General features: G+C 36.5%; 3 protein-coding genes across 8 annotated transcripts; 1 reads left to right on the top strand and 2 right to left on the bottom strand.

The window, feature by feature from the left end:
- The first annotated feature begins 185 nt into the window (after positions 1 to 185).
- On the top strand, positions 186 to 1,007 carry LOC140014724 (uncharacterized). Its single transcript, XM_072065830.1, has 2 exons — positions 186 to 651; positions 814 to 1,007. The coding sequence occupies exons 1-2, from the start codon at positions 282 to 284 to the stop codon at positions 1,005 to 1,007; spliced, it is 564 nt and encodes a 187-aa protein (XP_071921931.1). The 5' UTR covers positions 186 to 281.
- Positions 1,008 to 6,066: 5,059 nt separating this feature from the next.
- Positions 6,067 to 12,171, bottom strand: LOC113710305 (heterogeneous nuclear ribonucleoprotein 1-like). 2 transcript variants are annotated; one of them, XM_072065880.1, is made up of 4 exons: positions 11,850 to 12,171; positions 11,125 to 11,347; positions 8,975 to 10,172; positions 6,067 to 6,656 (listed from the first exon to the last, which is right to left on the bottom strand). In XM_072065880.1, exons 2-4 carry the CDS (start codon positions 11,344 to 11,346, stop codon positions 6,643 to 6,645), a joined length of 1,434 nt encoding a protein of 477 aa, XP_071921981.1. In that variant the 5' UTR covers position 11,347; positions 11,850 to 12,171; the 3' UTR covers positions 6,067 to 6,642. The 2 variants fall into 2 exon arrangements, with proteins under 2 accessions (XP_071921981.1, XP_071921982.1); XM_072065881.1 differs by having other exon boundaries at positions 11,880 to 12,171.
- Positions 12,172 to 18,412: 6,241 nt separating this feature from the next.
- On the bottom strand, positions 18,413 to 23,389 carry LOC113710296 (ras-related protein RABA5a). Of its 5 annotated transcripts, none has more exons than XM_072065871.1 (5): positions 23,029 to 23,384; positions 22,289 to 22,513; positions 20,633 to 20,671; positions 19,740 to 20,381; positions 18,413 to 19,106 (listed from the first exon to the last, which is right to left on the bottom strand). In XM_072065871.1, exons 4-5 carry the CDS (start codon positions 20,077 to 20,079, stop codon positions 18,769 to 18,771), a joined length of 678 nt encoding a protein of 225 aa, XP_071921972.1. In that variant the 5' UTR covers positions 20,080 to 20,381; positions 20,633 to 20,671; positions 22,289 to 22,513; positions 23,029 to 23,384; the 3' UTR covers positions 18,413 to 18,768. The 5 variants fall into 5 exon arrangements, with proteins under 5 accessions (XP_071921972.1, XP_027089022.1, XP_071921973.1 ...); XM_027233221.2 differs by having other exon boundaries at positions 22,345 to 22,513; XM_072065872.1 differs by lacking the exon at positions 22,289 to 22,513 and having other exon boundaries at positions 18,413 to 19,049; positions 23,029 to 23,389.
- Positions 23,390 to 26,093: the final 2,704 nt, after the last annotated feature.

Raw genomic sequence — 26,093 nt, 5'->3', positions numbered from 1 at the left:
TTTAAAGCTCTGAGGGAACAGAAAAGTTCCTTTTAGTTTTGCAGGTGAGGCCTGACCCTCTTGAATATTTCATGACAGATTATGATATCTTTTTGTATGGAGCATTACAAAAATTATAGAATTGGGAAACCTCATCTACAATATTTGCTACTGAAAGCAGTAAGTTTATGCTTGCAGATTATCAAAAACGTGATAAGCTGATGGAGGGATAGTTGCAGGATATTGTAAGAACGTTAAGGTGAACTTTTGGATGAGTTGACCTTCAAGAAGCCGTTCAAATTATGGCGACTGACGAGTCACAAGAGTATGCAGACTGGCGTGCTAGACAAAAAGAACGAGAGAGGGAACGTCGCCGAATGCGAGACAGACAAAGGAGGCAGTCTATGAGTCTTGAAGAGAGGGAGAGACACTTGGCTAGACGGCGTAGAAACTATCAGTTGCGAAGACAAAGAGCAGCCAACGCTCAATTGGGCTTTCAGCAAACACATGTTAACTTGAGCAATGCGAGCAGTGAAGTCGAATCGGACGTGCAAAATGATAATCTTGCCCTGGTTTCCCTTCCAGAATTTACTGTCCAATCTAATTGTGGAACATTTGAAGATGGATTTGGTGGAGCATATGAAAAGCATGCTTCTGTCATCAAGTTTGATGGTAAATGTTCTTTTACTTGTTGCGTCTAAACATACATGTATGACAAGTTAAAGGGGTAAAAAGCAGACTGTTAGTAAATCAGCATATGATAAATGTTTATTCTCTGTATCTTTCTGTAGTGGCGCATCACATAGTTATGCTACTTGCTTGTGAATCCAATAGGTGAAACAACTCTAAATGAATCATACAAGTATCCAAGAATTCTGCGCTTAAATCAAATAAAACAACTCGCGCGAAGACTGAATTCTCCTGTAGATAAAACTGGCACAGACAGAGACAGTCGACAAATTGGAGCAGCTGTGATAAACGAGGAAATAGTAAATCCACATTGTAAGTGCAGGATCAAACTTTTTTAGCATTTTTTTGACCTGCCATTCCATGTCAGGATAAGTATAGTTTAATGTACAAAGATCAAGGCCTGAACGTGTTTTTTCACGGTTTATGGACTAGTTTATGTTTGTCGTCCAGGTGTTACTGGAAGAAAGATACGGTTGATTCATGTTAAACATCTTGCACGAGCTCTACATTCCAATGTGGGAAAAACTCTTCAGCAAAACTAATTTTATGCAGAACGCAAGGTATTGTTGTTAAATAGATTTTCTGTTGCACTGACAAAGCTTCCCAAAACTTTTTGCAATATTTTTACTGACTCACTCACTGCATTGAAATTTCTTCCCAGGACAAGACAATGTCATAGAAATGGAGATTGATGAGATGACAGCAGGTACTACATTTTGGAATGGGCATTATTCAAAGGATTCCATTTAAAGGGAATATTAGATTTTAAAATTACGTACCGTGCATGCAACTTTTAGCTTAGACTTGTTTCAGCAAAAACTGATGTAATCACTGATGAGGCATCCTTCTTGGATATCAAAGGAGTCCTGTCATATTGACAACTTACACAATAAACTTCTGAATGTGCCTCCATTTTGCTCATACTTGGTTACTGCAATCCAACCTCAAAATCAGAGATTTGTTTGGTTGAATTCGATGCTTGTACATTTATATAGCATGCAGAACAATGACATAGGATATATGACACGGGGACTTTTCTGGACTCAATTTCTGGACTGTAATATTTCCAATTTTTGTTCATTCATCTGCTGTTGCCCTCTCCCTTGCCAACAGTCTATTCAGATTGTTTATTTTAGTGATGGTGTTGTATGTTAGAACCTCTGGGGCAAGCAAAGAGAGAAGTGATAGATCAAACCCCCGTCTTCCTAATTAATTTCAAGGGAAGATGCTACGGTAGAATTAAGTAGTGATAGAGCAAAGTCTTGTGGCCACTGGGGATCCAACTTGTAAAAACGAGCTTGTGAAATTTTCTTTTGGCTTTGAGGGTGCTCACCTCGGCCACCCCGCATGTCCGAGGCGAACTCACCTCGTCCCTCATCAGAGCTCATCCGTGTCTTGGGCATACCCCCTAAGCTCGGCCACATCCCCAGTCTACCGTGTAGGTGACCTCGGCAACTCCACCTCAGCTGCACGATGATGATGCCAAGACACCTGACATCACCCGGGATCAGTGCTTTATCTGAAAAGCACTGTCGCACTTAATGACTACTGCAAAGGACTCCTCGTCACCCTGTCCAGGCGGCTACAGTGTCAGGGTCAGGCCATCTGACAGGGAGCAGAGCCGTAATGGCAGGGCATGGGTCCCACCGGCATAAGACCTCCGTCCTGCCATCCACTCTCACTCCATAAATACCCCACACACTCCCAACAAGTAAGCGGACTTTTCATTCTCATATACAATTATCTTTCTCGTTCTCATACTAACTTAATCGTCGGAGTGATACCAGGGGAGAAGCCCCGCCATCCACTTCGGACAGGCAAAGGTACACCACCTCATCCCAAAGAGGACTGATTTAGGTCGGTCTATCTGCCCACCAAAAATCACCTCTTCAGGCTTCTCCAGACATTTTCATTACTAGATTTTAACATTGTCCATAAGACTAAATCCAAGGGACCCTGCTATAGATTTGAGCCTTCTTGCTCTAAATTTGAGTGCTTAACCAGCAGTGCACAAATGACGAAATGAAAAAAGATGTCGCGTAGCTGAGAAGAATTTCAAGTCATAATTAATACATAACAATTACTTATTTGGTTTTATCCTTTCTTGATAACAGTTTGTTCCTTTTTTTTTTTTTTAATGAATTCGAGCAATCTTGTTTAGGCTAGGAATGTTAAATGTTGGAAGAGCAGAGATTAAAAAAACATTTTCATCGTACTTTTTACATGTGCCAGATTCTAGGTAACCGTGCACAATGGCTGGGATGTTTGGTGGTTCTCTCCCGCATCGGATAGAAGGTGTTTGCTTTGACCAATCATGGAGGATTTAAGCCGAAGCCGAAATTCCGATCCCAACACATACTAGCTAGCAGAGGAGATTCAAATTTTTTTTTTTTTCTCATGAATCAGCCAATAAACAACCAGTGGAAATTGGCAATATCTGCCAAATTCCGGCTAACACTCGCACCATTAATTACTGGGCAGTTTACCTTGCCTAAATCTTTTTAGTGTTGTAGTTTTTCCGGTAGATGGAGATCCCAAACCATCTTCAGGTCAGAAAGCTGTAGTAGGGTCTTAGAATCGAACAACATGATTGATTTGCACCAAAATTGTGGTAAGATAAGGGCTCTCAAGTCTTTCCCGAGTTCAAATCCTGCGCCTAACGGTTGAGGGTGGTGGGATAGATATAGGAAAGGGTGGGACTTGGGAGGATTAAAAAAGTTATGCTAACAGTTACAAAATAGAACGTCAAGTATAAATTATTAAAAGTACTAATAATATAAAACCCTTTGATTACCCTGCAATCCATCTCAAGGTTCACTTTGTATAGACATAGGGGTCCTTTGTACTTTTTTAAGGGGCCTGCCAAAAAGACTAAAATATAAATGAAGTAAAAACCAAAAAATAAAAAAGAAATGGAATTTGCAACTATCTCTTCAAACAAATTTTCAATTTACAAGAATGAGTAGGAATAAAGAATTAATTAAATATGGTGTCACATTATTAACAAAAACAACAACACTACAAAGAATGCAAAGAGTCATGTACAAAGACTTCACATCTATTCAATTTTAAAAACATGCATCTGATTTCATATTGAATCATTTCATGCATTATTAGCAAAAAAAAAAAAGGAAACCCATAAGCAAAGATGTGGATATTGGCATATTGTTCAAAATATTAATGTCTTTAGCAATTTAGTCACATCTTTTTCTTTTTTTAAGAGTTACAGTTTGATGGCTCATGTGTAATGATCATATAAGGATACAAATTATTGTGGTTCAAGTGTAATGATATTAAAAATGTTGAATAACTTTGATAAGACATGATACCATCAATATTTTGTTTGTTACAATTAAAGATACAAATTATTGAAAGCTCGAAATAAACAAGGGTCAATTTAGGAAAACATCAGTCTATACTTAATGCATTCGAAAGAGTCGGCAAACAAAAATTGAAAGATAAATATTTTAGCATGAAGTTAACAATCAAAATTATAAAAAAATATTCTGGTATCTTAATTACGATACTGCATGGGACTTGCAAAGCACATGAAGTATTTATTACTTCCAGTGGTTCAGACTTCAGAGAAATGGATTGGGCTAATTTAAAAAGGATACTATTATCAGATGACAGAAACAATGATGAAGGTCTGCTCCTGTCTTAAATGGTTGGTCATGTCATGAGCGACCCTCATGGCCAACCATTTCTTCAGAGGTTAATTGAAAGGTCCCAAATGGATACCTCAATGAAATTGTCATAAAAGTAGTAAGAGAGAAGCAATCCTTCTTGAATGTTTCGTTTTGCAAGCCAAGATTAGAAACTTTTACCATTCACTGTACTACGAAATTCACTTCCTACTCTATGCTAGCTCCATGCCGGCTTATTTCCAACAGTTAAATTGGCAATTAAGAGCGCTGATTGGGACTGGAATGGATACGGCCTTCTTAATCTAATTGCAGACCACGCAGATCGCCTTTCATTTGATTTTCTTTTGAGTAGTATATGCCTAAACTCTTTCTAGTGAAATGTAAATTTGCGGGATTATTCTAGCTTACCCGTTTAATTGGAACAAAACCAAAATCAATGATCATGCCGGTATTGCTGTACAAGTATGGAACTTAGTTTACATCATCAGGCAAAGGTGCTAACAATCCCAAGCAGGTCTTCCTCTTGTTTTGGAGGAGATTACAGCCGGTAACACCAACAGTAGTGTTACAGCTTGGCGAACATGATAAGTATGGGAACTATGTGATTCAGATGGCTTCAGCACTTGCGAACGCAACTCTTTCCCAAAGCTTGATTGCTAAAGGTTATGGGTTCGTGGAATCCTCCCAACTCATTTTTGTTTCTGTGGGTTTTGCGTTCATGCCAAAGGTTACTTCCAACTTCCGAGCAATCATTAATGCTCTTCGACCACAGTATTTTTTCCAAAACTCCTTGTTAGCCGCTGGGAAGATATGAAGCCCTTTGCACTTGCATTGGGAAGTGTAGCAGTTGTTCTTGGTCCATTTTTAGGATGGCATTTGGAAGGCTGGTGTTGCGTGGAAGTTGTACTCAGATAAACATATCATTACTCATTCTACATTAGAAGTCTTTCGCATTGATGAGGTCTCTTCGTACGTAAATCCGTTTCCTTTCCTTCTATTAGTTTATTTTTAGGTGTTAGGATGGTATTTGGAAGGAAGTGGTGATGATTCGGAGGGAAAAAAAAAAAGGAACGAAAATAGATATGTAACTCCACAGAACAGAAGGTGTAACTCACAAGTCCATTTTGTCTTGAACCCAAACTGCACAGGAGCCTTCCCCCACCATTTTCTGAACTCCCATCCTCAATATATCATCGTTTTGGATGGAAATACAACTGCAACCTTTCACCGTCAATCATAGTGGAAAAATACTGTTTGAAAACAAAAAGAAATTCAAAGGGCAGAGGGCAACAAATTTTACTCCTGATATTATATATATAAACGGTTGATAATGCAGAATTTTACTAGCTTGCCACCATGAGTGAAAAAACCATCATGTCTCGTGCAATATTTGTGATCCGTGTATGTATATTACACGATTCTGATCGAAGGTGAATGCACAGATAAAAGGCTATAGCGTCTACCCAGGATTCCCTGGTCCAAACTTGGAAACATATTTGAGCATCAAGCAAATAGGGCAGCTGGAGGACAGCTTAAATTGCTATTGATCTGATGGTTAATGATTGGGCTTTCCCAGCATATTTAGAATAGTAGTTTACTATATCTATATTTTTCGAGCCGTTTACCGTCTCAATATTCGGATTCACCACGAGGATGAGTACCTAACACTGCAAGTAAACAAAACACAAACGAATTTCAAATGAAGAAAGAACTCCCAACAATACTGAAATAAAGCTTTTAAACTAGCAAGTTCACAGAAACTGAATCAGCATTTAGTAATTCCTGTCCCCAGGAATGGAATAGCCAATCTTCCTCTCCAGATACTCCACTAATAATGAACGAAACGTTTCTTACAGTCTGCGTATAGCAAAACCCATGAAGGGAAGCCGGCTATAACAAATAAGAACTTTGACAAATACCAGAGATTTAGTTCGAATATTACAGCAGAAAAGGGAAAAAGAATCTGAGGGAAACGAAAAATCTGCCTTTTTTGTTCTTTTCTTTTTATCTCTCACCATGTCACTACACATGCATGACACAACATTTCACTGTATATCCCGCAATCCAATTTTACAACTCAACCAAAATGCCTAGAACCAAAACCTATATTGAGAAACTCAAGTTCAAATCTTACACGAAATCCCTTGCAGATGCTCATCTTGGCGCGTCCTATAGAACCCGTATAGTCATACTTCAATTGAACCTAACTAAATGCATTGCTAGCCAGATATATCTTCCTTCCACATAAACAAGTAATTCACCATCTGTCATTGTAGTTCAGCTTGTACTTTCACCTACAACTTTACGAAATCCATATGGCATACTCCTAGGCAGCAATTCCTGCAGCAAATTAATAAAGCATGTAATTAAGCCAAAAAACAAACAAACGATGACAGTCAAAACGCAAACAGCAAATGAACAAAAACAAACAAAAATAATGAATGATGCATGGTCTAATACAACCTATTTGAATAACCAGTCATCATACAGAGCCAACCTAAAATTTTCATACTGCAAGAGAACTATTAAAAACAGCTTTCACCATTAAAACAACAGAACATAGAATAAACCAGCATCAACAAGATAGAAAATCTACTCCACTTGTCAAAGATAAAACCAATATTAACTCATTAAGCATGTGTAAAAAATGCATTGAAAATCTTGAGATACTAATTGCAAATACTCCAGTGCTCAATAGAAGAGAAAAAAGCATCAACGACGCCGTATAACTAGCACATCATTTCTCTCATAAAAGGAAACATCTAGTCTCTAATTTGAATCTAAACATGGTTCATTACCATCACATGAAGTACAATATATGCAATATAATGAAGTGCACAAAACCTTTAACTTGTGAACAGTATAAGTATTAACCCTGGGACTTGGAACATAAAATTGGGAGACGTAATTAGCTGTATTGCATCTCATCTACCAGGCCATTCATTTGTAAAAGGCCTCTTAAGAGAGGGTTGCCTTGTCTCTTGTCTAAGCTTTAAATGATTATTCTTCTGTATGAACAAGAATGATCGTAGGTCTTCAAGGGGTAGGTTGGCAGTAAACAAAATTCTGTCACTCGCATCAAATGCATTCTAAATAAACAAAATAACTACTTCCGATGGACTCTCAGGCAACAATAGTTGGGCAGTAATATAACTTGCATGGCTAAAAAGAACTAATATCCAAATGAAGAACATGCTTTAATATTTAGAGCATTGGATAATACAAAATAAATAGCTCTAAAAATCTTCTCCATCGACAACACTCAAACAAGAGGTATTGACCCCAATGCAGCCTTTAAATCTCCTAGGACTGACAAGATGCTCAAACCTCAAGAGTGTAATTAGCCCCCGCTGCCCATTTATTCAACTAAATTCTATAGACAGACTCGTAAGCACATTAGTAGGTACTTGGTTCCTATTTTGCTTATGCTGATTACTCCTTTGCATTTTTTATTTTTTATTTTTTCCAGCAAGAGAGGTGTGAGATTTAAGAAGTGGGAAGGGGAAAGGGAACCTATAACCCAGGACCTCTAAGTCTTGAAGCCTCAACCTCGGCCACTGGACCTAGGCCTCCTCGGCTACTTACTCTTTTGCTCACTTTTTTGTTTTGGTACACCAATTTAACTTGCTGGACAGATTATGTTTACCCTTTTTTATGCCATTGAAGAGTTTATTTGACTCATAATCCATGTTTGGTTCATTAAGAAATTTATTAATTTAATGAACAATCAAAGCCCAAAATTCTATTTTTATTGTCCATTTCCATAGTATTAATTAATAACCATATGTTACGACAAATTTTAAATTTTGTTATGACTATGAAGATAGAAAAACCATGTTGAAGTTTCATATATCCACAATATTGATGTGATTTTTTATTTTTCATTTATAAAGAAAACACCATGATGTCATATGTCAAAGGAAGTTTGCCACATTTTCCCTTTACAAGTTTTGCCCCCCACTAAACAAAGTTAGGTACCTGCCCCTTTTCAAGCCCAAATTATTTTCAATCTTTTGATGTCGTTCTCAAACCCCATAGAAAACGAGATGAAAACATTGGTTTATGGTACTTGAGAAGAAACTATCTCCCAATTTTTCTGGGCTTTTTAATGTATTATAAAGCAGAAATTGACCCTACAAAGGAAACAAATCCTATCTTTGCGAAATCAGTGTCATCATAGCAATATTTTGCCAAGTACAAGCATCAAACTAACATCATGCAAGTGATGCATTGCAAACCCAAGAAAACCACATGAACCAAATGAACCTATGACATGCATGCTCTCCTTGAATGCACGAAAAAACTTCAGACCAGACTTACACCAATTTCATGTCTGTCAACTAGGCTGTCTTCATGCCAATGATTTTCACCAATTCCATGTTGTACTTATTTTACAAGGCACAAAGTAGAACCATTATATAAATTGCATAGTATTTCCCCTGAGATAAATGTCTGGTGAAGATTTACTAAGAACTTGCAAGGAAACGCATCTCAAGCAAAGCTACTACAATTTTTGTGGAGACAATGTACCTAACATGTCTCCACAAGTTATCCAGCTTGACTATAGTGCATATTGAGAAAGCTGAATATTAAACTTCACCACATACCACAGCAAAAGCTTGAAGGAAAAAGGAATAGGGGGAAAAAGTAATATTTACCTCTATTAGATCTACTTGCAACACTATAACCACCAACATAACCAACAGAGTTGCTGGGTGTAACATTTGAAGTGGTATCCCCAAGCCTATAACTAAAGGTTCCAGAGCTTGCCAACTCTGGAGATGATGATGGCCATGCGGGCTCATCATATATTGAACCACTACCATACAAGTTTCCAAAAGCCATATCATGTGTATCACTTCTTGCAGCATATGATGCATTCGTGTCAACATTGCTTCCACTGACTTTTCCATACCCTGCCCCAGCCATAAAGCTGTCTTCTCCACTGCCATAATTAATGCTACTGCTGCTAAAAGAACCATTTCCTCCAACTTGACCTGAGCCAGGAGAGGAACCCCAAATTGCTCCAATAGTTCCAAAAGCACCAAGCAATTCAGTATTCCCACTTCCAGATCCAACGAAATCATTTGAATTTACAGTCTTGCTATCATAATTTATACCCCCGTTAGCCCACATGTTTCGACTGGCTGAGTTCACCAGAGAACCACTTCCACCAATGCCTACACCATATCCAACTGGACCACTAAACCTGTTTGAATACACACTCTGAATAGGGTTCAAACCACGTCCATAACCTATGTTAGGACTATAACTCCCACTTCCCCCAAAATCAGAACTCAAGCCTGAATCCAAATTTGGTCCCATAGCATAATTAGAGGAATTAAAGGGTAGATATCCACTCCGACCAACAGTAACTGGACTAAATCTTCCATCCATTCTCATTCCAAAACCAGCCATCGGGCTTGGGCTATATCCTTGAGGGTAGGCATTAGGAAAGTTGTTGACTCTATTCAAACCATGACCATAGCCACTTAAGTTGCTTCTTATTGGCCCTGGAGATAGCTCCTTGGGTACAGCCCGCTTGACCTCAACCATTTTGCCATTAAGCTCATGGAAAGTTTTGTGCAAAACCCTATCTACTGCTTCCTCTGAATTGTAAGTGATAAAACCAAAACCTCTAGGCCTTTTCGTGTTATGATCATACATCACCACAACATCCGTGATTGTACCAAACTGCTCAAAGTACTTCTTGAAGTCACTCTCATTGACTGTGGATGGTAAACCTCCTACAAAAATCTTCTTTGTGCGAGCAGGACTGGGTGATCCCTGAATACTGCCATTGCTCCTGCTTAGATTCTGTTGATCATCTCTGGGAACAGCTTTCTTTGCCTCCACCTGAATAATTAAAAATAAATTTTGAAAGGACATCACCCAGTCTCTAATCAAAATCATGAACAGAGCACTTTGTTATTGAACACACTGTTAAATATAAATTCAAAATGATGCGTGAAACCGGTAGAAGATGTAGAAACACGAGGACTTCCAAAAAGGTATACCCAGGCCCTCATTTTTTTCCTTTTTGGGTGCGGAGGGGAACTGCTGACAAGAAGTTTGAGATAAAGTCCAAAATGTCCTGACTTGCTCCTTTTCCCATTCTGCTCTGGTTTCAGAATTCTTAACTTAAAAAGATATGAAAGAGAGAAACATTTTCGTTTTTTGCTATACAAGGTATTGAACGAGAGAACATAAAGAAGAGATGCAAAATGACCATTATATGGCAATCCTTTCCTATTGTCCTGCCATTTTATTTTTTGTAAAGCATTAAGAAGATTTGCACAAATGTAAGCATAACACCATCATATGTCATTTCCACTAAGTCTTCATATGTTACTGAGGGACATTTCTTCTTTCAAATTAACATATGCCATTACCACTTTCACAGCGGTGAGACTATGAACTATCAGAAGACACTCCAAAATTGCTATCATTCCTTAATTAGAGGCATTTCTAAAGACGCATCATCCTTGAACATTCTTTTAGTTCAATCAGGAAAAGTCACATGCTGCATCAATCCAAAACAGAACAAGCAAAAGAGTCTCTTGAAGACACGTCAAATCCAAATTCTGTAATTAATCAGGCTCAAAGTTACAAGATGACAGAACTCTGGAGTCACAGAAATGCGTCACTAATTTCAAACCACAAAGTTCAGTAAGATTTTGACGAGCATTGTAGGATTGAAAATTATTGCCAGGGTACACGTAATCAGATATTTAACGAGCTTCAATCAGAATGTCATTAAATACCAAAAGAAAGTCAACTAGAAAATCATCTGCAACCAGTTACTTACAGTTCTGCCATCTATAACGTGCTTTTCCTTGACAACTCTTTCTGCAACATAAGCGTTAGCAAAAACAACAAAACCGAAACCACGGGCGCGGCCCGTGTTCCGATCTTTCATGATCACAGCTTCCACCACGTCGCCAAAAGCTTCGAAATACTCTCTCAAGCGTTTTTCATCGGTGTCCCAAGAAATCCCACCAATGAACAACTTGCCAGACTCCATTTCCATTCTGCACATCGCAATAGAAACCATCTGATTACTCAATTTCCACAGATTCTAAATTTTTACCCACTAAGACAGAATAAGGGTACATCATCTGCTTAAAATCCAATCAATTAGATAAAAATCCAGACTTTACACAGATCTACAAAGTGATACAAAATTTGTCCAAATACATTAGCAGATAGATAGTTGAGTTTCCATTTTTCGGAGTAGTCTCCAAGATACTATCCAATGCTTAATCAAAAAAAAGCATCCAGTACAAAGCATCAGAATGCAGATTGAGTTAAAAAGAAACTTCTCTTTATCAAGGAAATTACTAGAAACGTGAAGATTGTATCAGTCAACTAAAAAAATCAATAATATGATGGTAAACAGCAGATCATCTGATAATAAACAGATCAAAAACAGATTGACCCACAATCAAAAATTTCCTTAAAACCAATAAAGATTCAAACTTTATCCGAAAAGATACATATGAAAAAAGAAATTAAAAAAGGGACCATACTAACAGTCGATGAAAATCATGAGCTTAAATTTACCAAATGAGAAAGACCCAGATGATATTTGAATAAAAATCAAGATCCGAGAGGAAGCATATAGATAGAAAAGTTAAGGAAGTAAAGGCCTCTGTTCCTCTTTTGCTCTCCCCTTTTGTTTGTGTGTTTTGTTTTTTTTTTTTTTTCACAATTTCAGTTCTTTAGACAGAAGATACGTTTGTGGGGAGACGATTATATATAATACTAGTATTTATATATCTATGGAGACGGGAGGGAGGAGAGAAAGAGAGCGTGGTCTGAGAGAAAATTTATTTCACGCAATTGGAAATACAACTGGTACAATTGCACCAACCAATAATCTTGCGACCTTTTCTATTTTCAAACACAAAAACAAAAAAATTTGATAATATATAAAATTTAAAAAAAAAAAAAAAAGCAAAATGATGCACATTATTTTCCAAAAACAAAAGAAAAAATCAAACTCAACCTATTTGTAAAAGATGAATAACATAATAAACAGCTAATATGGTCACCCCACAGTTACTTGTACTCAAAGTTATTTTGTGAATTTTTCAATAACTACTTCTTTTTTTGTTTTGTCAATCAGGGGGTATTCTGGGTTTGCCAGACTAATCTCTCTGGGCCTGGAGTACTACTTTAATAACTACTTTAATAACCTTGAATTTTTCAATAACTACTTGATATATTCTTTTAAAAATTTCAATTAGAACTGTTATCCCTTTAATTCTAATTATTAAAAAGACAGTGACAATGAAAATATTTTAAGTTTTTCAATTGTCAAAATACACATATCTGAACATCGGAAAAGAACTATAGCATCAAAGGAGTAAAAATGGTACAAAGAAAACAGGCCGAGAGAGATTAAAATTGTTGTGGTAAAATTAGGTGAATGGTAGCAGCCTCTCATGACCTTGAAGCACACACAACTCAAGTAGTTTCTTTTAATAAATTAACAAATGGAGGGTAGGAAAAAGAAGGGTGACTCTAAAGCACAATTCTGCTAAGTTCATCTGTGCCTCTTTTTCTTTCGTAAGATTTCGAGAAAAATGCTTTGCTTACTTGTATTGTACTATATACTAATAACTAAAACCTTCCCTTTCGGTCGTAGGATGCCTATTGACTAGCAACTAGCTAGCCACCCTTCAAGTAGGTTTCGTCATTTGTTTTCCACCGCATCTGACTCCCAAGCCCTGTCGACAAATAAAAATTTTAAAAAATTAACGGTTAGTCAGTAGTACTAAAAACGAAGGCTAGCGTGGAAGTAAGCAGACCTCCTCAAAATACCTTCGCTTCCCAGCCTTGTTAATTTTTTGGTATTGTATAGAAACTAAAGATTCCCAGCCTTGTTAATTTTAATTTTGAACGAGAAATCACTTCCAACAAATAAATATAATCATTTACCAACTACAGCGAAATTCCACTTCTTCCATTTAGAATTTCCTGTTCACTTTAGCCTGCCTTGCTAGCAAATGCCAGATCTCTAATCTCTCTGCGACCTGGTTACAAGAAGTTGTACGGGTCCATCCATAATGGCATCCAACAGCCCATATGAGTCTTAACTCTTAACTAACGCTTGAGTGGACAAATCTTCTTCTTCATCTGCCATTGCCTGAATGATAACCGAGGCTCAGTCACCTTCAATTTTCTAACACGAGCGGCGCCCAGTTTTGTGAAAGTCAAGCAAGAGTTATTAAGAAAGACTTCTCTCCACCCATTTTTTTCTTCTGCTACCTCACCAACGTTATTACATCGTTACTATATATACCCTTTTTTTTTTCCCAGAAATTCCAGAAAACTTGCAACCCAAACGGGTTAAGACATGTGAACGCTAATAAGAGTCGATGACGACATGTATCTTGTAATTAATTAGGAGTATTTCAATCCATAAGAATGTAATTAATGGCCCCATTTTTAATCAAGATTGATGGAGTTGATCTATAATAAGTTAGCCATCTATGCTTGCTTCATGTACAGGCAAGGGATGAACCATAAGATTTAACGGATGGCGTGGCACTCTGTCATCACATGATGACCTCTTAAAGATGAAATGTTCTCATCTCACACACACACACACACAGAATTACATGTGCAGTTTTTTTCACATACGTGCTTTACATTTTGTTTTTGAAAAAGATTAATTTTTTAACCTACAATCAAGCCCAGAGGGGAAAAACTGAAATATGGACATTTAGTTCCTTGATCCAACTTTTGATCAGTATATAAAATTGAAGTAAAGGTGGGATATGCATGAAGGACAGAGGGGATTGCTTGTTTGCCTACTCATCTAAAGAATAGAATAGAACAGGTACGACTCATCAATCACAATTATATGTGTATACAATACAAAGAAAAGCACATGAATGACGCACCAGATGCGAAGGTTGATGACCACACCTAATTTGTGGTCATTTAGAGTGTATTAATATGCCAACCGAAATTAGACATTTTCCAACCGCCCTTTGGCTTGGCGTAGAACCATTCTCCGCCAACAAGTCAACCATTTTAATTTCAAGATGGCCTTAGCAGTGGGTGCGTTGATAGTCAGACCTTGTTTGGTTCTAAGAAACCACCAACGAAGTAAAGGAAAGTAGTTCCATCAGAATTGGTGCCGTTTGGATTCAGAGAAATAGAAAGAGAAGAAGGGATTTGGGAAGAAAGTCAAAGCATCTCTCTTTTAGGCGTTGATGCAAGAAAGAAAAGAAGTCATGAGATGGGATTAAGGATAGGATCAACCAAATTGTTGGTTAGTTTAGCTCGTTTATGTTCGTTTGTGTTCGATAACGGCTCGTTCGAAATTTGATATGAACTGAACTTGAACAAACATTTTGGCTCGATAAATAATCGAACGAATACGAATTTGTTCGCGAATTTAAAAAATCGATCGATCGCAAAGATGGACCTAATTGTCATTTCACAAAATATAGAGTTAGTATTATTGTATTCCTACTGTTGTTTCTTAATAATATAGACGAGCAGATTATAACAATTTTGTGAGACAAATAGTCTGGATTCGAACGTCTCGAGCCTACTCGTGAATGGCTTATTTATGTTAAATGAGTCGAGTTCGAATTCAAATTCAAACTAAGATTTTGCATATATAAACACGTATTTAGAGCTCAAATATTATCGAACAACCATGAATCTTATTCGAGTAATTTAATAAATATAGTTCAAACATGAGATACTTGATTCAGACTCGACTCGTTTACAACTCTAAATAGGATCCCTTCAAACCTACAAAAGTTTTGTTCCCAAAATTGGGAAGAAATGGATAGATTGAGAAAAGATCTTAGGCAGTACTCCACTATTTTTAACCTAGCCTTATTAGGTTGATTGGTTTTTCACTCGTCATTTTAAATAGATGAAGCCACGAGGCCAATGAAGTTAAAGGACACATCTGTAAAATATGTAATTTAAGGGGTCACTTGGTTCGTTCTTTGAAATTGGAATTGAACACTGAATGAATTATAAAGAATCAGAGGTATCATCGAAATCGTTAATGCTTGGTACAATTTTTTGTGAAACAGGTATCAAAATTATTATTGCATTTTTTCCCTATCTTTTTCTTTGTTGGGTTCAATCTTACGAAGCTTTTAACAACAATCATCCCCACCAACCAGCAGATCTGATGATGAAACAATTTCACCTTTTCCTTTTCTTGTCAATTGATACAATTCAAATTGAGAGCTTGTCAATAACTTGCAAACAGATCAATGGGAATTTCGAGTAGGGTGGCACCAGATTCAAGCGATGTGGGTAGTGATTCGGATTTGGGGAAGAGGTGGTGCAGGGGCTTGCTGTGATGGATGAAATTTGGGGTGTAGGATTAGGATTTTGAGGTTGAGGAGTAGGATTGTCAATAGGGTCAGACTGGCCCGAACTTAATTCATTGGGCCCAAAAGAAAAGGAAGTCTATTATAATTCTGGGCTAGGCAGAATTTGGACCTAAATTTAAAATCCGATTAAAATGTGAATCGAATTTGAATATTAATAAACTCGGTCCAATTAAAGTTCATTAAACAAATTATTGGTATTCTATTCATCTTTTAGTATTATTTTCATGTATTTTAAAAGAATTAGAGACAATTATTGTTGAAATTTTTTTTATTTATGTATTTTTAATGAACTTTTACTGGTTTGTGTGTAATTTTAATGTTGTTAATTTTAAATTAACTTTACTACTTAATGGTTATAGTGATTGTATTAACAAAATTAAGGAGTAATAAATGAATTTGAATTGAACCCGAATTAGGCTCAAAACCCAAATGTATTATGAGTCAAGTATGACCTTCATATATATTAGCCTGAAATTCGTGAGTTGAAACCCAAATGTCCCACAAACTAAGTGAGTCTTATCTAGGTCTATTAAAATCCGACTTAGATGATTCGATTGACAGCCCTAGTGAGTGATACTACTAAGGGCAAAGGCAGAAGTTTATAAGATGCCATGGTGAGTGATGGCAGCGAGGGAAAAGTTTCTAAGATGCCATAGAGAAAGAGAGGAGTGGTGAGAAGGGATGGAATGGCAAAGAATGGAGAGATGGTGAGGGTAAAAAATGTGAGTGGATTAAAAAATGTTTAATAAAAATTATCTTGAAAACAAATACAGGAATTAACAAAATCAACCCATTCACTTCCGAATTGAGAGTCACCAATCCGCGTTTGGATTGCAATTTTCAGGAATTTTTATAGAAAATGTACCGTAACGATTTGATATATATGAGATAAAAAGATGATTGAAAATGTGCTCGCAGCAAACGTAGAGATTTTTAGATAGAAAATCCCTTTCCAAACAAGGTTATTCCAACTTTTCAACACCATTTCCTATTTAGCAAACAACAAGTATGGTAATTACTAAGCGGCCCCTTAAATATTTTCTGCTTATTTCTCTCCAACTTCCAAACAAAAGAAAGTTTTTTTTCCCCTATATTCCCAAACAGGATAGGAGGAAACTTATTTCCCTTCTTGTTCTTACCTTTCTCTCTCATAACCTTTCATCTTCTCTCTCCTATACTTCCAAAGTAGGCTTAAGGAAAGAATTTCAAGGAAAATCCCTACTCATTTACACCAACGTCCATTTCGTCACAAAAAAAAAACTGCAGAAACAGAGGAAAAGAAACTCGAAACGGGCCGGTCAACACGGTGGATTCATAGCGGGTAAAACCTTGCATTCGGATGGGAAGTCCCTGAAGTGTGGTGCAAGTGCAACCATGGATGTTCACCATCTCCTCTTCCTTCCATAATGGCAACTCCTTACTCCCTTCGCTCGAACCCGATCTGTATTTTCCCACTCCATCCGACACCCGAATTTACTTCACCATGGTTGCCCCGTGAAAGGACAAAAGTGCAAACAAAAACGAGTGAGTCATAGTAGAAGGTTTTTATATGTGTGTGTGGCAGTAAACTTTGGAATGGAAAGCTCGCTGCCAGCCCGAATTTCAGCTGCAGGTTTATATTTAGTGGAAGTATGGCGGCAGCGCAGGTTGAAAAAGACGGAGAAGATGATGAAGTTTACAAATTTTCAAATTTGGCCCAGATGTTCTAGTCAAAGTACTGAAAGCCCCTCCAAAAAGTGAAAGTGTGTGTGTGTGTGTATATATATATATATATATAAAATAAAAATGGATAAAAGGAATGGCCCACTGAATCCCTGGAATAGAGGGCAGGGACCCTGGCCAGCTGTCGTTGGCCACGTCGACTACCAACAAATGGATTAAAAAATGCAAGAACCAGAATGTGGTGCTTTGTATCAGCCCAGCAAGTGCTTCTTTGACACTTAACGCATAGTCCATCCCCATCACTCTCCAGTTGGCAGGTTTCAAATCGTTATCAATTTGTTGTCAAATGCTCTGCAATAATAATAATATGTTGTGTGGTCCTATATGTTAAATGAAAAGGGAAAAAAAAATAAAAATAAAAAAACGCTGGGTGACCCTATATCTTCCTTCTTTTCTCATAACATATTTATATATATATATATAAGCAAATAAAAAGAATTCCTCCATTGAACGGATGGGTCCATATACGGAGCTCCACTTAATCTAGTGGTAGGCATTTGCACCCGATTTATTTATAGGGGGGAGTAAAGAAACCTTTCATGCAAAAGGTATGGACAAATTCATAATAAAAAATTGTTATCGCAGCAAGTGGAATTTTTATTTTTATTTTTATTTTTAATGATAGCTGTTTAATAAGGACCCTGCCTTCCTTCTGACCCAAAAAAAAGGAACAAGGTTAAGGATTATTTAAGCCAAAAGTGGAAAACTTTTTGCGTAATTTTTTTAATAGTATTTTATTTAGTCAAACAATAACTTAATTGACTTCCAGATGATCCTTAGTTCCAAAAACAGTAAAAAAAAATTGTCTCTCCACGCCCTTGCTAACCATCAAAAATAGGACTCCCAATGGCTAGGATTCGATCTCCTATAATAGCTCTTCCATCCCTTGATCCTCCTCCCATAGCTGACCATCGGACCAACCCCAATGGATGGTTGGTTGGTTGGTTGGTTGGTTTCGTAGAGTAGAGTAGATATTATCGAACCGTAAAGCTGGGATTTGCTACGTATAACTAGAGATTCTATTATAAACGAATATGACATGGAGAGGATCCATGAAATTAACATACTTTACAAGGGTACATATAACCATACAAATTCAAACAAACCGGACAGAAGGCAAAAAAATCGGAGAACAAAAACAAAATCTTGTAACCTCTCACAGGTCATTTACACTCTTGTGGGTACAGTTTCACCTATAGCCCCCTGAACGCTATCAAAAGACACTTTCCCTGCTGTTTCAACACTAACAAGGAATTGGTTCACAATCAGGAAAGCGAACTACAACAGAATTGCCAAAAGGGATTTGAGACATTCAGATCACAGAGAGAAGAATGTCTTTACAATGCCCAACCTCACGATGAACAGCACCGACCTTTTTTACTTTGCTCATCTGCATCTTGGTTCCCATCTGCCTGTAGAACCACAGTCTTTCCATTTCCAATCGAGCTAGGATCCTTTTGCTTGAGCTCTTGAGATTGAATAACCTTTCGGCTCAAGATGTTGTAAATCTCTTTAACCACCGTCTGAAAAGCAGCAGCTACATTAGATGAATCCAAAGCTGAAGTTTCGATGAAAAAAAGGCCCTGTGCCTCGGCCAAGGCTTTGCCTTCAGCAGTGCTGACCTCCCTGGCATCTTTGAGATCAGATTTGTTCCCAACAAGTATTGTAACAACATTCATGTCAGAGTGCGCTGTTCAATAGGTTAAGACTCAAATTAAACCTTCGGACCAACTAGGGAGAAAAAATTGCTCAGCACTAATTACAAACAAGCTGCATCAAGAACATTCAACAAGCATTTCACACTGTATAACTAAATCAGCACATAAGCATCATGCAGACTGGTAAAAGCCAGTTTTATGCACTGTCAATAGGTTTTAAGATTTTATACATAAGCAGAAAATCATTCCACCTGAAAGCAATCAAATTCATGAGCATGCCTGGTTCTTCAGATTAAAGAAATTGCAATACTCCAGACAAGATACCAACTAGAGCAATATAATAGGAACATCAACCGTAGCTACAATTTTCATGGCAGATCTAATACTACCAACAGACAACCTAAAGATCCTTACTCTTTCTCTGAAATATTAAAATGGAATACCAGCCAAAAGTCACTGAAAACAACAGGCTGCAGTCCAATGAATAGGGAACAAGGAAAAAAGAAGATTTTTGTCAAGGCAACAGATATCTCAATCCTGGGAAGTCGAAAACCTTCATATTTGCATATGTCAAATCAGATGGTTGCCTAATGCTTTGCACGACTACTGCAAATCAGAATACTATACACCGTAATTATCTATATACTAGTTCTGGTATTGCTTACTGTGAAGTTCATTAAGCCATCTGCCAATGCTATCAAATGTCTGTCGCCTACTGATGTCATACACAAGAAGAGCTCCCACTGCACCTCTGTAATATGCAGATGTAACAGCCCTAAAACGCTCCTGACCAGCTGTATCCCATATCTGAGCTTTGACTTCCTTCCCATTAATTTCAACCTTCTGTGTCTGGAATTCTACTCCTATTGTTGATTTTGAGTTTGGATAAAATTCATCTCTGGCAAATCTAGCAAGCAAGTTTGATTTTCCAACAGCTGAATCACCAACTAAGACGATCTTGAAAAGGTAATCCTCTGTTTGTTCCTCCGCAGAATAGAAAGCCATCTTAAGCCCCTTGCGCTGTGCACTAGACAGCCATTGTTACTGATTTATAGAGTAATATTCAGACTAAATTCCAAGAGAATTTAAAACCTAACTTATTTCCAGATGTGGAAACAGGCCCTGAAAGGAAACTTGGAAGGAAAGGCAGGCATTTCAAGGACAAAAGATATCACTTGCAGGCAGCAAGGAATCTCAGATGGAGTGACAACCAAGAATAAGACTAAACACTCCCACTCAAGCCAATTCCCCAACTCTGCTACTGAGTTTTATATAAATAGCAACCCTGTGCTACAGCTGGCATGTACCTGCAATGTCAAGAAAGTATTGGCAATCAAAACTTTCAAGAAATCATCCATGTTTAATGCTACAACTATTTCAAATAAATTTCCAGCACCTTAATCACATAACAAAAGAGGAAAAACAAAAAACAAGGGATTGTCCATTAACGAAAATGTAAGCATGTTTTTTAAGCCAAGATTTTCTTCACATGCATTGAAGCTAACTTTAGAAGCCAAACCATTAAGTTTTCAAATTTAACAATGGAACACTAGCTTACCTCCACATCCCCTCCTGGTCTGCTCAGTTTGGAATCCACCTACAAAAAGTGGACAAAGCATTATGCAACATTCTATGAAATGAATCATCCATGTACAAGACAAATCAATATTGAAGTAGTACAACAAATATAATTCCTATAACACCTGAAATTTCATTTTCACTCTTCTGTTTACTTCTCGAGGAGAAGAAGGTTGAAAATTGAAAGGAAGGACAAGAAAAGTCCCTTTCGAGGACTAATTTTCAAAATCTTTTGAGAAGTTACAGATTTTATGACAAAAGTACCTGCATAAACTCTACAGTTCAGAACTTCAGATACACATACAGAGAACAAAAACCCAGTTGTATCTAGCATGAATCTTTGTATCAAGTCCTACAGGCCGAACATAAAGAACTCTACATACCTGCTGCATCTCTAACTTTACCCTTCCGTAGTCACAAATCTTAAAGAACATTAATTTTAAAACTAATATGTATCATGTGTCCCTAATTGAGATCTGTAGAAATTCCAGAAATCTGATATCTATATGACACTCACGGAAAGCATTATGAACGGATGAAAATTCCTACATAATCACCCGTATCCTTGTGTACTTCCCAGACAAATAAGGGACTTGGGCAATATTCCAATAAATTCATAAGGGGAAGGGTGGATGAAGTAATCAGCTGCTTAGGAATCCCCAATAAACCGAAATTTCTCATTCACTAAGGATCACAATGTTCCTTGCACGATTCTCAACTCATCTTGTCCAGAAATCAACCCACCCTTCCCCTCCACCTCACCCAGAATACACACGCACACAAAGGAAAAGAAATGAAGGGGCATGAAGATATCCTGTTTTATTCCAATTTTACTATCCCCAATATTGTTCTCCAATTCAGTTAATTCACCCATAGATTTCATCAAGCTTGAATATCACCAACCGCAATATCCAAACTGAACCAACTAAATGAACATATTTCTGGTTCTACATGCTTTTGACAAATTTTACTGAGAGATGGTAAATAGCCCAGTTTCCCATGGCTCTAGGGTCTAAGGATTCCAATTCTAGCAAGAAAAAGACACAAAATTTGCATTAGCTTGTATAGCTGATAAAAAGTTATTTAGAAATCATCACAACACTCAGATCAAGAGGTATCGAAACGTTTCACCACAACTTCAAATTTACTAGACTCAAGCTCCAATCTACTAGTACAATTATTCTATAAATTCTCATGTACCAAGTTCATGTTATGTCCAAAAGTACACTTCTCTAATACCCACAAATTTAAAGATAAACCCTTCATAAAGAGAATAGCAGAAGCGTACTCCATCTTATGGACAGCGTACAAAACATATTTGGATGCCAATTTAAAGTACTCTTTTACTTTTTACACATACAATAGGTATATCAATAAATGACAACATGAATACCAAAAAAAAAATCGATTTCAAGGTAATGAGTTGAAGTTGTATTATTCTAATTTCTAAACATATTAGAAGCTATTTTTTAGCATGTAAATTTTGGTATGGATAGCAGAAAGTAATTGAAACAATAACCTCAACAGATATCATGACAAAGCAATACAAATTTAGGGAAAAAATTCATTTTTTATCTGTCAATCAAATGCAGAATTAACTGAAATCAAAATAAAGTCAATTTATTGATACTTCTACCAACTAATGAATTTTCAGTCCTCTTCAATTATTGACTCCAGAGGAGTCAATCTCACATGAAACAGTCACCACAGCCCCATCTTTAACCCTCAAATCATGAGATTGGGAAAAGCATAATTCCACAACTGGGACCCGCAAATAAACACTCAATCAACGCTCCATAGTACATTTCCAGGACGTTATACCATAAGAAACATCGACAAAAAGAATCTGCCGAATACATACCTACAGCAAACAAAGGACACTGGAATAAAGTTGATGCAAGTACATAATTCATAATAGCCGGCCAGAATGATAACGAAGTGATAAAAGGATATTATGCTCCATCAAGGCACAACTCAAACAAGACATCAAACGATTAAAAAGTAAAACTAACAGTTCACTGACCATAGTCTATACTGTTTCTAGCACACGTTTATAATGTGCTACTGGTATAACCGTGCCCAGAATATCTCAAAAAATTACTGAACCGTTTTCGTGGAATTTGACTAGAATCATCACAAAACACAGTAAACTAACAAATAACATTGCCCTCAATGACAAGCAACAAAGGGGAAAAACCCGTAAAAATTTAAATTTGCATTACTAATTCGAACCTAGAAATCGGAATAAAACAAGCCACTTGGACTAAAGTATAAAAAAAATTCAAGAAAATGAGGTAAAACTTATGATAATAAAGGGGAACAAAAAGGATATTAAATAGGAAAGGAAGAAATAATGAAATGGTTTTAAGGAAATACCCACTCCTTTAGAGATTGAAAGAAACCTTCCCCTGTATATCTTCTCTCTCTTTTATCACGAGTCTTTGTCTGTGATCAAATCAGAACCGTCCGCGTCCAATGCAGATCAAAAGAAACCAAAGTTTCTGGTAATGGAATGATCTTCTGAACATGGGCTGTTATAAAAGGCTCAAAAATCGTGAAGAAGATGGGGAAAAAAGGAATGGTTTTAGGACGGTTCTGAGTTTGTGCAAAATGGAGAGAGAATAGGGTTAGGTTTCTAAGTTTCAAGATTCAATGAGGGGAGATTAATAAAGAAGTGGGGAAGAGAAACCAGAATAGGAAGCGGAGAGAGAGAGAGAGAGATAACGACAAAGCCAGATTTAGTCACTCATTAAATCCAGTCGAATGCATCGATTTTCGACGATTGCTTCAACTGGGCCTCATATTGGGCCTAATCTTTTGTTTTCTCATTCGAGTCTTTCGTGTCCATCAAACGCCAACCTCAATAGTTTAAGGGTCTGTTTGATAACATAAAAAAATGCTAAATCTGAACTTTTTCAGACATTCAGATGTTTTGAGTGTTTGATAAATGAAAATCCATTTGTTGAACTTGTTAAGTAGTGTTGAACTTGTGTGTATTTTTTTTAGCACAAGAATCCTAACTGAATGCTTAATTCTGATAAGAATCAATAGAATTACTTCAACTACCTTATCTTATCTACCAAATCTACCATTGTTTCTTAATTATGTTCAAAATTTTTATATAATTAAACAACCTAATATTCTCTATCTAATGATTTTCTATTTCTCTTTTCTCCCTTTTGAATGACTTTCACTTATTCTCCATACTACTCATATAATATAATTCATCTTTTATATTAATTTGATTTAAAAATAAATATTGTCATTTTCATACCTAACATTTTTAGCTAATTAAATCATAGGTTCTATTTCTTTTTTGGATGAAAAGATATAAGGCCAAAATTGTCAAATTTAACTTATTAAGCATTCAGTTATAAACGTTTATCAAACAATATAAATAGGTTTAGCATTAAAATTCAGACATTCATAAATTTTTTTTCAGTGTTTAAAATTCAACAAATTAATTGTTTCAGTATTCAGATTTCAGATTTCAGATTCAGTTTTATCAAACGGAACCTAAGTCGCCCACTCTCTCTCTCTCTCTTCATAAATAAATAATTAAGTTAATGCCTCATCAATATGGCTGAAAGATAACCAAATTACTCCATACTCGAATCTGAGCTCAACTTCGTAAGAGTTCGTTCTACTTTGGTTCGCCAACTAGTGAAGTTAAATTCAAACTAGATAAAAAATCCATTCAACTTCAATTCGACAAATAAACGAGCCAAGGTTAAATAAAATAACTCATTAAAAAAATCAAATAAGTTTTAAACATTAGAGTGTTGAATTTGAGTAGATTCATTTGCACACATACTTTTTCAGGGGAAGAATGAATTGGATAGTAAGGTGTGACGGTTAGTCAACCCAAAATCTATTACTTATCCAAAAAAAAAAAGAGAGATAAAGAGAGTCATTGCCTTATCCTAATATTCTTGCTTTTAACATGCTTTTATGATCAGTCGAAATAAAAGAATTTATCATTCAATTATCGAAGAATATTTTGAATTTATTTTAAAAAAATAATAGCATTTCTTCTATTTTAATGTATGTAAGTTAAACAAATGATTGAAAAATTTGAAAAGTGTTTGAAAAATATGTTTATAGTGGAATAATTTTTTTTCCCTAAAATATAACTATCCAGACACACTCATCATTTTCCTGCGTCTTATAAGGAATAACATGCAACCTTTATATTTTGAGTTAATCTTATATACATTGACAGTGTATATACACTATCGATGTTGGATGTATAACACATATACAAAATTTTGGTTTCTAATTTGATTATATATCATGCACCTAATCATGAAAAAGTGTATATATCGTTAATATATAGAAGATTAATCCTTATATTTTTATTAACATCTTGCATAATATAATGGTTGCCTATATTTCCTTGTAGGTGGACATTACAAAATTAAGTATATTTGCATGATGTTTTTAGCATTTTTTCAAAGTGTATAAGTATTGAGAGAGGGAAGAGTGGGTTGGGTGATGCGGAAAGGAGAAGTGCAAGTAAGAGATTTTAAATTCGAGACCTTACACTTACACTTACACTAAAAAAAAAAAGTGTATAGGTATTGAAATATTCATTTAAAAGTTTACAAACTTATTTCAGGACCCATAGACAATATGATCAATGAAATAGTATCATCAAAATTTTGATACAAGAATTCTTTCAGACAAATTACGCACGTCGAGTATTCTTTCAGTGAGTACGAGGCTTAAATTTTATTTTGCTAAAGACAAATTACGCACGTCAAGTATGAGATTTATAGGTAAAAGAAAAATCAAAAGATGATGTTATCAAACAAGATAAATTCATATGCTACAATAAACCCGTATCACTTTTTTTTTGGTCAACATAAGGAGTGTCCCAACTTTTGCCAGACTAATCTCCCTACGCCCGTGCACCCCGTCCCATGAATACACGAGACGGTAGGAGAACCAGAATCGACCACACGACCGGGGCCTAATGCGACTATCCCGTAGCCAGCGATCTGCGCCCGAGGGGCAATAAACCCGCATCACATGCTTTGTATGATTGTTGCTCATTCTATACTAGTATAATTTGTTTGAACCAGGAGTCATCAGCTTAATTGATGGTAGGGGGATTATGTATGACAAAAGTTTGGGTCTGTGCCAAATTGGATACGTTGTTTGCGACCCCACAGAACCATATTTTGATCAATTACTTAAAAGTCTGCAAGAACCAGCGTTGGATGGAGGCATCCAGTTTTGCTGTTCATGCAAGCTTTTGCTTCTGGTAAAAACATTGAAAGGAGAATGTGACAAGTCATGCTTTTTTATGGACTAGCGAGGCAAATTCCTTAATTACAGCTTCTGCAACGGAGTGATGATACCAATTTAGCAGCAAATTAAGTGCCGGCTTTTGCAATTTCAAGCAATTATTGTCTCAAGAATTGGTCCCCCGGGGGCCA

The sequence above is a fragment of the Coffea arabica genome, chromosome 9e (assembly GCF_036785885.1).
Source record: "Coffea arabica cultivar ET-39 chromosome 9e, Coffea Arabica ET-39 HiFi, whole genome shotgun sequence".
NCBI classification, from domain to species: Eukaryota; Viridiplantae; Streptophyta; class Magnoliopsida; order Gentianales; family Rubiaceae; genus Coffea; species Coffea arabica.
This window is presented reverse-complemented; position numbering and strand designations above follow the sequence as displayed.

Coding starts and splice junctions, on each gene's coding strand:
- LOC140014724 (XM_072065830.1), top strand. CDS start 282: ATGGCGACTGACGAGTCACAAGAGTATGCAGACTGGCGTGCTAGACAA. Junction 652..813: donor TTCTGTCATCAAGTTTGATG/GTAAATGTTCTT, acceptor TGAATCCAATAG/GTGAAACAACTCTAAATGAA.
- LOC113710305 (XM_072065880.1), bottom strand. CDS start 11,346: ATGGAAATGGAGTCTGGCAAGTTGTTCATTGGTGGGATTTCTTGGGAC. Junction 10,173..11,124: donor ACGTTATAGATGGCAGAACT/GTAAGTAACTGG, acceptor TTAATTATTCAG/GTGGAGGCAAAGAAAGCTGT.
- LOC113710296 (XM_072065871.1), bottom strand. CDS start 20,079: ATGGCTTTCTATTCTGCGGAGGAACAAACAGAGGATTACCTTTTCAAG. Junction 19,107..19,739: donor ATGGCTTAATGAACTTCACA/GTAAGCAATACC, acceptor CCTATTGAACAG/CGCACTCTGACATGAATGTT.